This window comes from Mobula hypostoma, chromosome X1 (genome assembly GCF_963921235.1).
Source record: "Mobula hypostoma chromosome X1, sMobHyp1.1, whole genome shotgun sequence".
NCBI classification, from domain to species: Eukaryota; Metazoa; Chordata; class Chondrichthyes; order Myliobatiformes; family Myliobatidae; genus Mobula; species Mobula hypostoma.
This window is the reverse complement of record NC_086128.1, coordinates 37,820,467-37,836,799: the sequence shown is the minus strand read 5'-3', so window position 1 is coordinate 37,836,799 and position 16,333 is coordinate 37,820,467. Positions and strand designations below refer to the sequence as shown.

Genomic DNA, 16,333 nt, shown 5'->3' with positions numbered 1-16,333 from the left:
CAGGGTTGAAATATCTAATACTAGAGGACATGCATTTAAGGTGAGAGGGAGCAAGTTGAAATGGGATATGCTGGGCAAGTGTCCCCCACCCCCCCAGGAGTGGTAGGTGCTTGGAATGGGCTGCCTAGGGTGGTGGTGGAGGCAAATACGATAAAGGCTTTCAAGAAGCCCCTAGATGGGCACAGGAATTGGAAAGATATGGATATTGTGTAGGCAGAATGGATTAATTAGGCAATTACTAATTTAATTAGATTGGCACAACATTGTGGATTGATTGGTCTGTTTCTATGGTGTACTATTCAATGTTCTAAATGTGAGGATTTCCACTGCCCTTTCAGTCAGCAGGTTGCAGAACCCCACTACTCACCAGCTGGGGGTGGCGGGGGGGGGGAATGTTTTCCTCATTTCCCATCTAATCCTTTTGGCAATTACTTTAAAATCATGTTCCCTGGTTTCTGACACCTCTACTGATTTTTTAAAAAGTCCTATTTAATCTACATGCACCTCATAATTTTATACACATTGTTGAATTCTTCCCTTTGTTACAACTGTTCCAAATATAGCAAGTCCATTTTATCAATCTATTTGTCTTTACAATTTCACAGTTTTGCAGCATCCGTTTTAATCACCCATGCACCCTCTGCAATGGAATTGCATATTTGATATAATATGCCATTCTCAAGCTTTAGTCTGTCTATAACAGGGGTCCCCAACCTTTTTCGCACTGCGGACTGGTTTCATATTGACAATATTCTTGCGGACTGGCCGACTTGGGGGCTGGGGGGGTGGTGGTGGTGGTGGTGGTACGGACAAGAGTAGCAGTCAAGTACACTGGGTTTACCCCAAAAAAGACTACAATGACCATGAAGCCTTGCGCGGGCACCAGCGCGCATACGTAACTTGCGCATGTGGGTACGATTTTTTTTCTACAAATCGTTTTTGGCGATTCTGTTTGGGGGGGTGTTAATCACGACTGGAATATAGATGATAATTAGCTAATACACTCAATTTCGTTTCTAAAAGGGTTTATCTAACGAATTTAATATTAAACACACAGCGCCTATTTTCCTCGCATGAATATAGTGTTAAGTCAATTATCAGGGGAGGACAGGGGAGCTTGAAGTGAGTGTTGAACAAACTTCCAGTAGAAGTGGTAGAGGCAGGTTCGATATGATCATTTAAAGAAAAATTGGATAGGTATATGGACAGGAAAGGAATGGAGGGTTATGGGCTGAGTGCAGGTCAGTGGGACTAGGTGAGAGTAGCGTTCGGCATGGACTAGAAGGGGAGAGATGGCCTGTTTCCGTGCTGTAATTGTTATATGGTTATATAAGTCAATAACATCATAACATTTTAAGTATCGTTTGGATATTAAACACGCAGCACATATTTTCCCCGTATGAACATATAAAATCATTGCAACACACCAATATCGCTGAATCAGTGGGAGCCCTGGCCTTGTTTTCCTGCAACAACACGGTCCCATCGAGGGGTGCTGGGAGACAGCGATACTCGAATGGGGTTCCTTATGTCCAGTCTATTCTGCAATTTAGTTTTCGTTGCATTCATTACAGAAATATGTTGGAAATGAAAGCAACGTTTTCAGTGCTTTCATGGCTATCTCAGGATATTTAGCCTTGACTTTGATCCAGAATGCCAGCAGAGATGTTATGTCAAACATACTTTTCAGCCCGCCGTCATTTGCAAGCTCGAGGAGTTGATCTCCTTCCCGCGCTGAAAAGCATGACGCGCGGGTAATGACCTTGCGTGCGTAATGGCTGAACAGTGGGCGTGACAGGGAATGAGGAAAGGTGCAGCTGACTCATATCGCCAAATCATATCCTTTCCTGGCGGCCTGGTAGCGCATGCTTTGCGGCCCAGTACCGGTCCGCGGCTCGGTGGTTGGGGACTGCTGGTCTATAATGTATACAGTTCAAGTATAATATCCATGTTTTTATATTTTTCAACTAAAAAGAAAGTATCCCATTTGCCTTTTAATCCACCTTATTCACCTTTGACAAATTATGGATCAAACACTCCAAGGAATTTATTTTTGCTGCGTTGATGCCATTGTTGCCATTTTGAGGCAGCCTTCAAATAGATTTTGTCGTAATTCCCTGGACTGAATTCCATGTGTGTTGAATGCCAATGGAGAGCGACTTTTGACATTAATGGTGAAAATCTGGCAGGAGCAAAATGTATGAAGATAACTTTGATCAGCTCACAAGCAAGCAATTACAGTTTTTTTCATTGAAGTCACTGTGTCAGTGTCAAATTGAAGTGGAGTGGCAATTTTAGACTGTGCAACTAATAACTCTAGTTCTTGCAGAGTATGGGTGTTAGGACGTATTTGCTATAATGAATAAAGCTAAAAGAAAAAATTGGTCAGAAACTGACTGATATGGAAATGGATTTGCTTGGTTTCCCCAATAACTATTGCATGAGCTTTTTTCTTCTATTTTTCAGATTGCAGAACATGACCTAGGTTACAACTGGCCCTATAGGCTTCTAATATTATAATCAACTTCAGAGCAAGATGACTTCCCCTCTTTCTGCTCCTCCCCTCCCCCATTTATTCTATAACCCTATTTCACCAGCACACCATACAAGCTACATTATCATAATATACACTGGCCATTTTATTAGGTACAGGAGTCAAACCTGGTGTCTTCTGCTGTAACCCATCCATGTGTTGTGCAAACAGAGATGCTCCTCTGCACACTGCTGTTGTAATGTGTGTTTATCTGAGCTGCTGTCACCTTTTGGCAGCTTGAGCCAGTCTGGCCATTCTCCTCAGATCTCTCATTAACAAGGTATTTTTACCAACAGAACTGCTCACCATTCTCTATAAACTCTAGAGAATGAAAATCCCAAGAGATCAACGATTTCTGAGATACTTAAACTAACCCATCTGGCACCAACAATCATTTCAGGGTCAAAGGCACTTAGATCACATTTCTTTCCCATTCTGATTGGTCTGAACAACAACTAAACCTCTTGACCATGTCTGTGCTTTTAGTCATTGATTTGCTGCCACATGATTGGCTGATTTGACATTTGCATTAATGAGCAGGTGTATCTAATAAAGTATAAGCTTTCTGACATAACTACACTCTTTTTAGCTGTTATATCATTAAATACCCTGTGCTGCCAGTAGACTTAGCTTGTCTAAATTTTCATGTTGTTCTTATTGAACTGATTTTCTAATGAAGCATTGATGAATATACTTGTCAATGAAACAATGCAAAGAAAAATCAGTTTGGGAATTCTGGCACAGTCCATCATTGCTGCTTCACACAGCACAGTTCAGGATTGTTACCATAAATTACAATTTTGAGTTATTACATTTCTTTTGAGTTCTGAAAAGTTAGGCAAAATATTAGATAGATACTTTATTGATCTTGAAGGAAATTACAATGTCACAGTAGCATTACAAGTGCACAGATGTGCAAATATTAGAAGAAAAGCTAAAAAGAATTTAAAAAAAAATAAGTTGCCTCAAACAGACTAACAGGTGGGGTTGATCACTTACACTGCTGTAAGTTGACTCATTATAGAGCCTCATGGCTGAGGGTAAGAATAAGCTCATATAGCGCTCTTTGAAGCAGCGCAGTTGTCTTAGTCTATTACTGAAAGGCTCCTCTGTTCAGCTAAGGTGCCATGCAAGTATTGTCCAGAATCGCCAGGATCTTCCATAGAATCATTTGTTCTACCACAGCCTCCAGTGTGTCCAGTTTTTCTAATCAGTTTATTGAGCCTGTTGACATCACCTATGTTGATGCCATTGCCCCAGCACACCACCATGTAGAGGACTGGTAGAACATGTGAAGGAGAAGCCTGCGTACTTCAAAGGACCTCAGTCTCCTCAGGATATAGAGGCAACTCTGATGACTACATTGGTGCTGCTTCCTGCACCCATGCTGAGCTCGTCAATTTCATCGACTTTACTTCAAACTTCCACCCAGCCCTCAAATTCACTTGGTCTATCTCTGACACTTCTCTCCCCTTTCTCGATGTCTCGGTCTCCATCTCTGGAGGCAGACTGTCCACTGACACCTTCTACAAGCCCACTGACTCTCATAACTACCTCGACTATACCTCTTCCCACCCCGCCACATGCAAAAATGCCATTCCCTATTCCCAGTTCCTCCGTCTCTGCTGCATCTGCTACCAGGATGAGGCTTTCCGTTCCAGGACATCTCAAATGTCCTCTTTCTTTAAGGATCGTGGTTTCCCTTCTACGGTGATCAATGATGCCCTCACCCGCATCTCCTCCATTTCCTGCACTTCGGCCCCCACCCCATCTTCCTGCCACCACAACAGGGACAGAGTTCCCCTTGTCCTCACCTACCACCCCACCAGCCTCCGGATCCAGCACATTATCTTCCACAACTTCCGCCACCTTCAACAGGACCCCACCACTAAGCACATCTTTCCCTCTCCACCCCTCTCCACTTTCCACAGGGATTGATCCCTCCGCAACTCACTTATCCGCACGTCCATCCCTACGGATCTCCCACCCGGCAATTATCCCTGTAAGCGTAAGTGCTACACCTGTCCCTACACCTCCTCTCTTGCCACCATTCAGGGCCCCAAACAGTCCTACCAGGTGAGGCAACACTTCACTTGCGAATCTGAAGGGGTCATCTATTGCATCCGGTGCTCCCGGTGCAGCCTCCTCTACATCGGTGAAACCCGACGCAGATTGGGGGACTGCTTCGTCGAGCACCTCCACTCCATCTGCCACAAAAGACAGGATCTCCCGGTAGCCACCCACTTCAACTCTGCTTCCCATTCCCATTCAGGTATGTCCATACATGGCCTCCTCTACTGCCATGATGAGGCTAAACTCAGGTTGGAGGAGCAACACCTCATATACCGTCTAGGTAGTCTCCAGCCCCTTGGTATGAACATAGAATTCTCCAACTTCCGGTAATTTCCTCCCCCTCCCTTCCTCTGTCCCTATTTTACATCACCTCCCTCATAGTTCCACCTCCTTCTACTACTTCGCATTGTTCTCCTGCCAATCACCTCCCTGCTTCCCTTTCCCCACCCCTTTGTCTTTAAAATTACTGCTTTTTTCAACTACCAGCATTCTTCAAACCCTCCCCAAAGTTCTTCCGTCAGTCCTGACGAAGGGTTTCGGCCCGAAATGTCGACTAATCTTTTCAACTGATGCTGACTGACCTGCTGAGTTCCTCCAGCGCATTGTGAGTGTTCCTTTGACAACAGCATCTGCAGATTATTTTGTGTTTACAACTCTGACCCTTCTTGTACACACCCTCTGTGTTGGTGCTTCACTCAAGTCTATCATCCAGGTGCAGTCTCAGGTACTTGTAGGTCCTCACCAAATCCATGTCCTCACCATCAATAGTAACAGGGAGCAGTGCAATTTAGTCGTCCTAAAGTCCATCACCATCTCCTTTGTCTTTCTGATGTTGAGCTGCAGATGATTCAGCTTGCACCATCTGATGTTTAGATTAATTTTTTAACATAAGGACTACATCACTAGCTAATGTATTTTAATAAATGTCATTGAAGTTTTATTTTTTTTCTTCTGCCTTGTCTGTTAAAAAATTGTGGAGAACATTTACAAGGATGTTGTTAGGACTTGACCTCGGGTATAGATAAAAGTTGAATAGGTTAGCATTTTATTCCCTCTTGCATAGGAGAATGAGGGAAGAATGACAGTTATCCAAATTTATGAGGGGTATTTTGTTTTTTTCCACTGAAGACGGGTGAGACCAGAACTAGAGGTCATGGGTTAAAAATGAAAGGTGAAATATTTAAGGGGACCTTGAGGGGGAGCATCTTCACTCAGTAGTGAGAGTGTGGAGCAAGCTGCCAGCAGAAAGTGTGGGTTCGATTTCAACATTTGAGAGAAATTACGGATGGGGGAGCGGTTATGAAGTGCTAGGGTCTGGATGCAGGTTGATGGGACTAAATAGATTAATAGTTCGGTGTTGTCTTAAACACATGCAAGAATGAAAGAAGAATTTTAAAAACCATTAATACATAGGAAGCTACTGGATGTAATTAATAATTTATTTGTTTTTGTACTTTCATGGTTGAAATTACTGGTTTTATGCAACATATTGTAACATGCATACATGGGGTTCCACTTTTGAAATTCTGTTTCAGAACTGCAATGGAGCAGAATTTAAGCAATGAAGTTCAACTTGAATATGTTGATGTATTCCACCTTTAATTCATCCCCTGTAGAATGTGCTATCTACTCGAAAGATCCTTGTTTATTGCATGCTGATGAACAGTTGTAAAAACAATTACTGTTTTTTTTCCTCCTGTGTTTTTCTAGAGAAAAATTTCAAAAGGGTTTTACAGATTAATTTTGTTTGAATTCCACTAAATATCCAGCTTTAGTCCAATCTTCCTGGCGTTGGCATAGACTTGATCAAAAAGTAAAAAAATAAATAAATGCTGAAAAAGTGGTGTGGGAGAAATAGAAAAATTCTAGAAATGTTTGACAGGTTAGGTAACAAGAGTGAAGAAAGAAACAGTTAACAGTTTGGGTCACAGACATTTCATCAGAATGAGTTCAAGTTCTGTCACATGAGTTGCAGAATTTAATTTGGTTATTAATCTGAAATTGTATGTATATACAAAGTAGTCATCAGTTATGACCACAAAACTACTTGGATTGTTTAAAACCCTGTCTGGTTCACTAAGCTGAAACAAGAATGCGGCACTCTGCACCCCTCTCTTATTCTCTTCAATTATGCCATGTTTGATCTGGTTGCCACCTCAGTTTGACATTTTTGCCGACTTCCAGTAATCCTTCACATATTAGCTACCATTGCTTTAAGAATATTCAAAGATTCTACTTCATCCTTTTGAGGAAGAGAATTCCTAAGATTTGTAAATTTCTGGGGGGAGCTTGCTTCATCTCTCAAGTAGGTAATCCCTTAATTTTAAACAGCAATTGCTTCTTCTAATTTCTTCTAAAGGAGGTAATATCATCTCCAAATCCACCTGCCAAACCCTCAGGATCATCTCTGTTTATCTTAAAATTTAATGGATGCAAGCCAGGACTGTCCAGGAAAAAAACTTTACCAATTCAAACAAAGTTAACAGAATGGATATTCTTGGTTGAGTTATGACATTGACAACCACTTTTTAACTTTTACAATTATTTACAAATTGAAAACTGTTGTGGATTATCATGAGGAATAAAGTTAGAAGTTTTAAATTCCTGGGATGTGGACTTTGCTGGCAAAGCATTTCCCAAGTGCCCCTGAACTGTGGAAGCAGTTAAGAAACAATCATATTATAGTTCTATACAGATCTGAATTGTGAGTAATATTTTGTGAGTAATCAATGGGGTAGATATTATTTATTTATTGAGATAAATCAGGGGATTGCTGGGCAGCATGGCTCAAGGAAGGGCCTATTCCACACTCTAATCCTAACCTAATCACTGGACAATTTGCAACGACCAATTAATCTACCAACTGGAAGGACTTTGGACTGTGGGAGGAAACCCAAGAGATGACAGCGAAAACGTACAAACCCCTTACAGGCAATGACAAGGATTGAACCCGAGTTGCTGGTACTGTAAAATGTTGTGCTAACCACTACGCTACCATGCTGCCCTATCTTGCCATGGCACTTTGTAGAAAGTCAATACTCCAATGGTATGTTGAGGAGGTATGGCCCTAAAAATTCTGACAGCTATTAAAGCCTTCCCTTGCTAAGATAGATGTTTACTCTTTTAAATTCCTCTCTTTGGGGACGTCAACAACTATAACATAGAAGTAATTATCTATCAATGATCATTTTTACTCCAATGTTACCTATCTTCTTTTACCTCATCTATAAGCCTGAAATATGCATTAGCAAGAGTTGGTCTTGTTCCAGATTTAAATTTGCCACAAAATCTAAGTGGGAATAGTTTTCTTTTCTCCAAGTGTAAGGCTGAGGAATCTCAGCAAGTCTGAGTTCTGCTGCTTGACTCCACATGGCCTGGTATCCTTTGTGAGACCATTTACATTAACGAGCAGGATCAAGCCTTTTAAAAGTAAACTGATAAGTATTTGAAAAGGATATGGGGAATTAAAATCAGGTTTAATGAGACAGCTGAAGATCAACTGAGATTATTGGAACAACCACCTTCAGCTCCTATATTTTACTGTAAATTTTGAATTATAGCTAATATATCACCTCCAGTGTATTAAAGTGCACTTTTCCTATAGATATAAAGGATAATTTTCTTTTAATTCCCAGTGCAGTATTTAATGTGGTTAGTAAAATTTCAGGTAGACAACCTCTTTTGCTCATTAAAATTAATGGAAAGAAAATTAGAAAATGTTCATACAGCTTCTAAGAATGACCAATGGGAGAGAACATGCACAAGGAAAGAATAAAGTGCTGATAATTCTACATATTGTAGTTCAAGCCAGATATTGTACAAAATTTTAAGATTTTGTTTAAGTAACCTATAGATGGTTGTTCTCCATGGTGCTGAGGATTAATGGCAATGTCCAATGTCTGCATAAAATCAAATACTCTAGGCATAAAATTTATTCCACAATTATTTTGTGAACAGCCGAGGTTGGGAATTGAACAAATTAATTTTGAATTGTGCTATAAGTTAAAATGTCTTGATATTACTGAAATGTAGATATTACCTGGTGGCTATTGATTTATCTTACAGATCAGCTAGAATGGATGATAGAACTCTGTGGTGCCTCAATAATTAAGGAGCCTTGTTTATTCTCCTATAGCCCTGTAAGTATAAGAAAATATTTCACTCTTAATACTTTATATTAAAAAAGAAAAATAAGTTTGTAAAATAAAGGAACTAAAACTTATTAAATATTATATGAATACTTCTCACCAAGATATAGCCACATTTCCCATCTATTCACACTTGAAGAAACCATTAATGAAAAGTTCCTACTTCAACCCTTGGAAGAGTTATGTAGCACCAACCTCTCCCTGATACTCCCAGAGGTCTGAGGTTCACTTGCTTCCATCATAGTTCTGTGCATGCTAATGTGACAAATAAATCCCATAAGCAGCCAGCATACACTCACAGATGGAACTTATTACGACAAAACAGTAGGTTGCCACAAGTTGATTTTGTTTCTTGTTCTAATTTTAAATAAATTTCTGTTTGTACACATGTTGGGTGTAAATTCTGTAAGTTAAAACCTGCAATAATCCAGCATAGTAGGCAACTTGAATCAGAATCACTGGCATAGGTCATGAAATCTGTTTTGTGGCAGTAGTACATTGCAATACATAATTAAAACCAATAAATTACAATAATATGAAATAATTCAAATAAGTAGTGCAAAAAGAGCTAAAATAGTGAGATGGTGTTCATGAGTTCATTGTCAGTTCAGAAATTTGGCAGAGGGGAAGAAGCCACTCCTAAATCATTGAGTCTCTCTTCAGGCTGTTGTACCACCACCTTCATGGTAGCAAAGCGAAAAGGGTGCGTTCTAGGTGCCTCTAACAATGGATGCTACCTTCTCGAGGCATCACCTTTTGAAGATGTTCTTGATACTGGGCTGGCTAGTGCCCATGATAGAAGTCGCTTAGTTTACAACTTTCTGCAGCTTTTACCAATCCTGTGCAGTGGCCCATCCAGTTGGTGATGTAACCAATTAAAATGCTCTCCAATTCTCCTCATCCTATTAATGCAATATAGCTGCTGTCATGCCTTCTTTGTAGCTGCATCAATATGTTCGGCCCAGGGCAGATCTACAGAACTGTGGACACCCAAGAACTTAAAACTGCTTATCCTTTCTACTGATTCCTTGATGAGGACTGGTGTGAGTTTTTTCAACTTCCCCTTTCTGAATACACAATCAATTCCTTCGTCTTAAATTATATGTTGCAACAGTACTCAACCAGCTGATCTATTTCACTCCTGTATGTCTCCTCACCATCTGAAATTCTACCAACAATAGTTGTGTCATCGGTGAATTTATAGATGACACTTGAGCTGTGCCTAGCCATGAAGCCGTGGGTGTAGAGAGTAGAGCAGTGGGCTAAGCATGCATCCTTGCAGTGTGTCTGCATTGACTGTCAATGAGGAGATATTATTTCTGATCTGCACTGACTGTGTTCTGATTAGAAAGTCAAGGATCCAGTTGCTGAGGGAGATACAGAGGCCCAGGTTTTGGAGCTTGTTCATTAGTACTGGTAGGTTGATACTTGGTGATGGTGGTACTGGAGATTGGTAGTTGACTGGAGGATTTTCCAGACCAGTGGATATTTGCTCCCCAACACATTTTTAATTAGTTATTTTTGCGATGTCACACAAATATTACAATAAGTTCTTTATTGAAGTCAGTAAGTTGCAGGGGAGCACAAGAAATCTTGCGTCAGCAGCCAAATTCTGAACCATCAGGATTTCCAAATAGATTGCAGAATATTAGATCTCGTAATATTTTAGTATGATTGATAGCACATTAATTTAAACATGCTGCAAGTGTCTGTAACAATTGAAGAGAAATTTATTGATACAAAGCTGTTGAGAAATTCATCTTTGATCATGAGCATTGAAGTACACATTCAGCTCCATTGAAGTCAATGGAATCAAATGTGTGCTCAATACAATTGGTTGCTGATGTTCACACATGCAGCCAAAGACTAATTCTTAAAAGTATATATCTTGTATTCCATTATTGTACTGTACTGTTTAAGAAATTTTCCTTAAATTTAAACAGTTACTCTATTACTCTTATAAATGAATGAAATTTTTGGGTAATAATTTTTGTAGCCATTGTATTATATCAACCCATATCCGTCCTTTCTATTAGAACTGTACCGAGGTGGTGGTAGTGCAGCCCGATGCTAACCCAATAAACACGGACTACAAAGGTGAGTTTCTAGAGTTAAATCTAAGTTATTTCTATCTTTATAGCACTGACAAAAGTTTTTGACTTTTGATAGGTATCCATTAATTGGAACAAATCTACCCCTGTAATGACTATTTACAAATAATGCAAATCAACAATACTCTGGGATTTTTTTCTGCAGTATCTATGTAACAGTTTCAGACTCTTCCAGGTTTGATATGTTTGCAGGCCCTAAGAACTGTATTGATGCTTTGCAGTTAAGAGACATAGTCATAGAAGCAGGCCCTTCGGCCCAGCTAGTCCATGCCGAAACCATTCAAGTTGCCTACTCTCATCAACCTGCACTGGGGCCATAGCCCTCCATACTCCTACTTTCCATGTACTGTCGTGGTTTTACAAATGACAAGGAAGCGCCGAAGATTCTTCAAGAAATGTTTAAACTTTAATTTGCAAAGTAAAGCTGAGACACAGTGGACTAGGCTGTGTAAGTCTGTCACTGACTGCCCATTTGTCGTTTTCACACAGCATTCTTTATAGCCCTTCTGGGTTAGCATACCGCTGTAAGTTTTTTACTTTAACTAATAAATCAATTACTCTTATCTCTCTTACTTGGCTACATTCGTTTTTCTCGAGGGGTTAAAAGTACACAGGTTTCATTCAATGGTTACATCCCAAATACCACAGTAATCCCACGCACTCAGTAACAGACACTTAATGCATAATAAAGGCATGGTCAACATCTGAATAAACACCTGATACGGAATAAAAGCACACTTAAAAGAAGCACTTAGAAAACAGAGTTAAAATGTTTTCCAATATAATCCCTCCTTTGAGACTTACAAAGTCTCACATAGAGAGAGGAAACTTCGAGTACACACACAAAAGCTCAAATAAACTCCAGAATTTACTCCCAAATCTGGGTCAAACTATAATTTCTTGTGCTTAGAACTCGAAGTGTTCTCTCCCTACCTTCCTAGGCCACTGAGCCAAAAACTTGTCCCTTCGTGTCAGACAGGAAAAAAGACTCAGGAGCTTTTACAGTCTACTGCCACATTATCATTTCCCTCCTGTACATCTTGCATGTCGTGTAAGCTGTAACAGTACATTATCGGTATTTCTCTTTCCACTGGGCTTGATTCAGCAATTTCCAGGAGCATCGGAAAGCGTTTTGTTGTGGCCAGCACTATAAGAGACTTGAGACACGGAAGAAAACAGCACAAAACAATCACACAGCTTAGCAATACAATACCTACAGTTATCGCTATCTTGGTTAGCCATGCTCCCCATCCCCCTAGTTTACTATCTAACCAGTAAAATAACTGATGTCCGAACCCTGCATTCTGTCTAGCTTCTCTTCTCAGACTTTTTAATTTGTTCATTGCTCTGGTAAATGATCCCTCCGGACTAGTGTTATTTGGTATAAAAGTACAGCACTGTTCTCCAAACATTACACAAACTCCTCCTTTTTCTGCCAACAGCCAGTCTAATACCTGTATATTCTGCCACGCCACTCTACTAGTTGCATCTAGCTGTTGCCCTCGTGCCTCCAGCGCATCATCGGTGTAATTAATGAATCTCTGTTGATTATAATATATATAATTTATCCACTCAACGTTTTTGCTAACCCCTATTTTAGGTATAATCGCTTCCCAGCCAGCAGCAATCTCGTTTTTTGCCTTAAACTCGTTAGGTATATCTCTCGGCTGTCCTATACTGTCAATTTGGATCGTTGGATCAGGTTCATATTTTCGCCTCTTCCACCGCAGTGTCTGCTGCTTCGGAGTGTCAAATTGTACTTCGGGATACTACAACTTCTTGAATCAGCATAACCCGTGTACATGTACCTGTCCAACTAAGAGGAATCATGGATCTCAGGCCTTCTTCCATTCCGCACAACCACCAAGTATCCGCTAATGGAATGTTCTGGACATCCAACGCATCTTCGGGTGGAGGGGTACCTACTATGTTTCTTCGGCCTGGGGTTACATCCCAAGTCTGGACACAGGTACCCCTAAAATGACCAACCGAAAAAGCACCTATCCGTGTAAAGTATTCATAATTCAAATGATCCTGCATTATCAGTTTTCCCACTATGGGGATCTGACTTCTTTTACTAATGGCCCAAGGTCTGCTGTAATTACATTTATGGGCGAACACGTTTCGATCGAATTGCGAGGAGGCTTGGGATAGCATACACCAATAAGGGCAATATGGGGTGTTATCAATACATTTCTGATAACAAGGATCCGTCCTGCTACAAATTCCCGTGCTGCAAGTCTTGACTACACTTGGACAGTGCCGCGCACACTGCCCCCTCCGCTCCTTTTGCCATTGCGTGCAGGTGGAGGAGTTATAAGGCATGGGGGCTACGTGTTGTACGGGCTTCGCCCTGGAGCACAGATAACAATTCTGTCTCTCCATCATTCCTGCTGTGTATTGTGCCCATTGGTACCACTGGCTAGTACGTGTCTGTTGCCACTGCAAAGAGGTAACTGTTGCGCTCTGCTTACTCCTTTCTTTTGAGGTTTGCAGAGTCCTAACATTCCTATGCCATATTGGCCAAATTAATGGTTTCCAAGTCCGTACAGGGGTTTGTGGTGTATCATCCCAAGGGGCAAAACTGATCACTCCCAAGTCATCCTCACTGTCTGAAGGAGTGCTACTATCCACAACCTCATCCTTTGGGTCATCAGACCGGTTCTCAAACCCAAAAATTTCCCTTATGGTCTGATCAAACTCCTGTGGTACAGTGACAACTTCTTGTTCTTCTCGTCTGTCCCCTGCTATCCATTCGTCTTCACTTACCTCGGGCTCCACACCTGACTGTACCTGCGGGACTGCTCTGGTGCAGTGATTGAGATGGTACCAGGTGGAACGTCCCTCTACTTGAACTGTGGTGGGTGACGCCTTGGTTACCGTAAAAGGCCCTTCCCTTCTTGGTTCGTTTCACTTTCTTCGAACAGCTCGCACATAAACCTGATCTCCTGGCTTGATTGGTCCTTCCCTTTGCACAATCTCTGGCTCTTTCTATTTTTCCTGTGCATAGATAGACTAATGTATCATGGTTAGTTGCTGCATGTATTGTTTTAGTTCTACTTCCAATTGTTCCAGGCTAGGCCCTTTATATGGTCCTGTCCACTGGGGCACTGGCATGGGCCTACCAGTTAGCATCTCATGCGGTGTTAGACATGTCATTCGATTAGTCTGCATGCAGTAACTCATTAACGCTAACGGCAGCGCGTCAATCCAGTTGAGTTTAGTACCCGCACAAATTTTATTCAGTTTGGTTTTTAGAGTCCTGTTAATTCCTTCCACCATGCCCTGCGACTGAGGGTGATACACGCATCCAAACCTCTGCTTTATTCTTAGTGCTTGCAATACTAATTTGACCACCTTTTGGATAAACGCTGAACCATTGTCTGAGCTGACTTCTGTAGGTATTCCAAATCTTGGGATCACCTCATTTGTCAGGAATTTTACCACTGTTCCTGCCCCTTGATCTTTCGAAGGTTCCGCTTCTACCCATGTACTGAATCTGTCAATTACTACTAACGTATCTTTTCCCTCTTACTGTCCTTATCATATCTACGTAGTCAATTACTAAATGTTTAATTAGCCCTTCGGGCATGGGTATATGACCTATTGGGGTTGTAATTCCTTTCCGAACATTATTCTGTGCACATACCTCGCACTGTGACAGCACATGGTCTACTGAAGCCTGTAAATAAGGCGACCAAAAACCGTCCTTTTTTATTTTCCTTATTACTTCCCCCCCTTGCACAATGATCCATCCCATGCACTTCTGAGATCAGGATAGTCAACAACAGGGTGGGTGCTACCAATAAACCGTCCTCCGTGCTCCACAGGCCGTCTGGGCTCTGCTTGGCCCCTTTGTCTCCACATTGTATGCTCTGCCAAAGTTGGCTTACCTTGTATTTCAATCAGGTCCTCTACCATAGGTTCCAGCTCCAAGCTTACCTGGGGCGCAATGAAGGCCGACATACATCCAGATGCTTTCCGGGCTGCTTCGTCTGCAGCTTGATTTCCCTTGGTTATTACATCGTTTCCTTTTTTATGTGCCTGACACTTCACTATAGCCAGCGCTTTGGATTTCATCATCGCTGTTATTATATCTAAAATTTGCTGACAGTGCTGTATGGGATCTCCATTACTCTTCTTAAATTCTCTCTGTTTCCACACTGCCCCAAACAAATGACACACTCCATGCGCATATGTCGAATCAGTATAAATGTCTATTTTCTCACCTTCCATCACTTCGCACGCTGCTGTCAGGGCTTTGATTTCTGCTAATTGGGTGGAACACGGTTGGGGGCAAGCTTCCATTCTGAAAGTCTTAAAACTTGTCTGATCCTGCTGCACTACTGAGAAACCTGCATGATTTCCATCATAATCCCTCTAACAAGAGCCATCTACAAACAAAACCTTTTTATCTTCCTCTTCTAATGGTTCGGATTGTAAATCTGCTCTTAATTTGGCAAATGCCATTGTTTCCCTTGCACAGTCATGGGGTTCTCCTTCATGACCCAAGGGGACGTAATCAGCGATACTACTGGTAGTACATCTCTGGAAATGTCAATAACATCTGATATGCTGTTATTCTGGCTGGTGTCAACAGAAATTTACCTCTTTCCAGTAACTCTGTTACCTTGTGGTGTGTGTACAGGATCACAGGGTAGCCCATGGTCATGGATGATGCCTTTTCATAGGCATAGTATAATGCTGCTAGTCCCTGATAAGAGGGTGGGTACCCCTGAGCCACTTCATCCAATTTCGCACTATAGTATGCTATAGGTTGTTTTGCTTTTCCTGTGCCTGTCTCTTGTGTTAGAACCACTGCAACATAGCCTTCCTGCCGGTTAGATACATACAAATGAAAGTCCTTTTCATAGTCAGGAAAAGCTAAAGCTGGAGCTGACTGCAATTCCTGTTTAATAGTATTAAATGCTATTTCCGCCTCCTCGTTCCACTGTAAGCCACTTTTCAAACTTGTATGTCCTGCCTCCTTCATTATTTTCCTTAATGGCATTCCAATTTCAGCAAATTCCCCAATCCAATCTGAACTGTATCCTGTTAATCCTAAAAACGTCATCATCTGCTTTACTGTCTGGGGTTTAGGAGCTTTAGCTATTGCCTCAATTTGACTCGGCGCTATCGCCTTCATTCCCTTGGAGATTACCCTACCTAGGTATTCTACCTGTTGCTTACAGAATTGCAACTTCTTTTTGGATACTTTATGTCCTCCATACGCCAGTCTTTCTAAAAGTGTTACGGTATCCTGTTCACACTGCTCCTCACTTTCGGAGCAAATTAACAAATCATCCACATACTGTATTAATGTACTTTCCAATTGTACCCTCTAAGTCTGCCTTTAATACTTGATTAAAAATGTGCGGTGAGTGCTTAAATCCTTGCGGCATTCTTGTATGGGTATACTTGTTACCTCTGTATGTAAATGCAAATAAATACTGACACTGATCGGCCAG

The 16,333-nt window shown here is 41.2% G+C and overlaps 1 protein-coding gene across 1 annotated transcript in view; it reads left to right on the top strand.

Annotated features, from left to right (window-relative positions):
* Positions 1-16,333, top strand: part of LOC134340115 (breast cancer type 1 susceptibility protein homolog) — a 113,901-nt gene that overhangs the window by 83,940 nt on the left and 13,628 nt on the right. The window contains exons 19-20 of the mRNA XM_063036983.1: positions 8,672-8,745; positions 10,791-10,851. Coding sequence (XP_062893053.1) covers positions 8,672-8,745; positions 10,791-10,851 — 135 coding nt within the window. The remainder of the gene's footprint in view (positions 1-8,671; positions 8,746-10,790; positions 10,852-16,333) is intronic.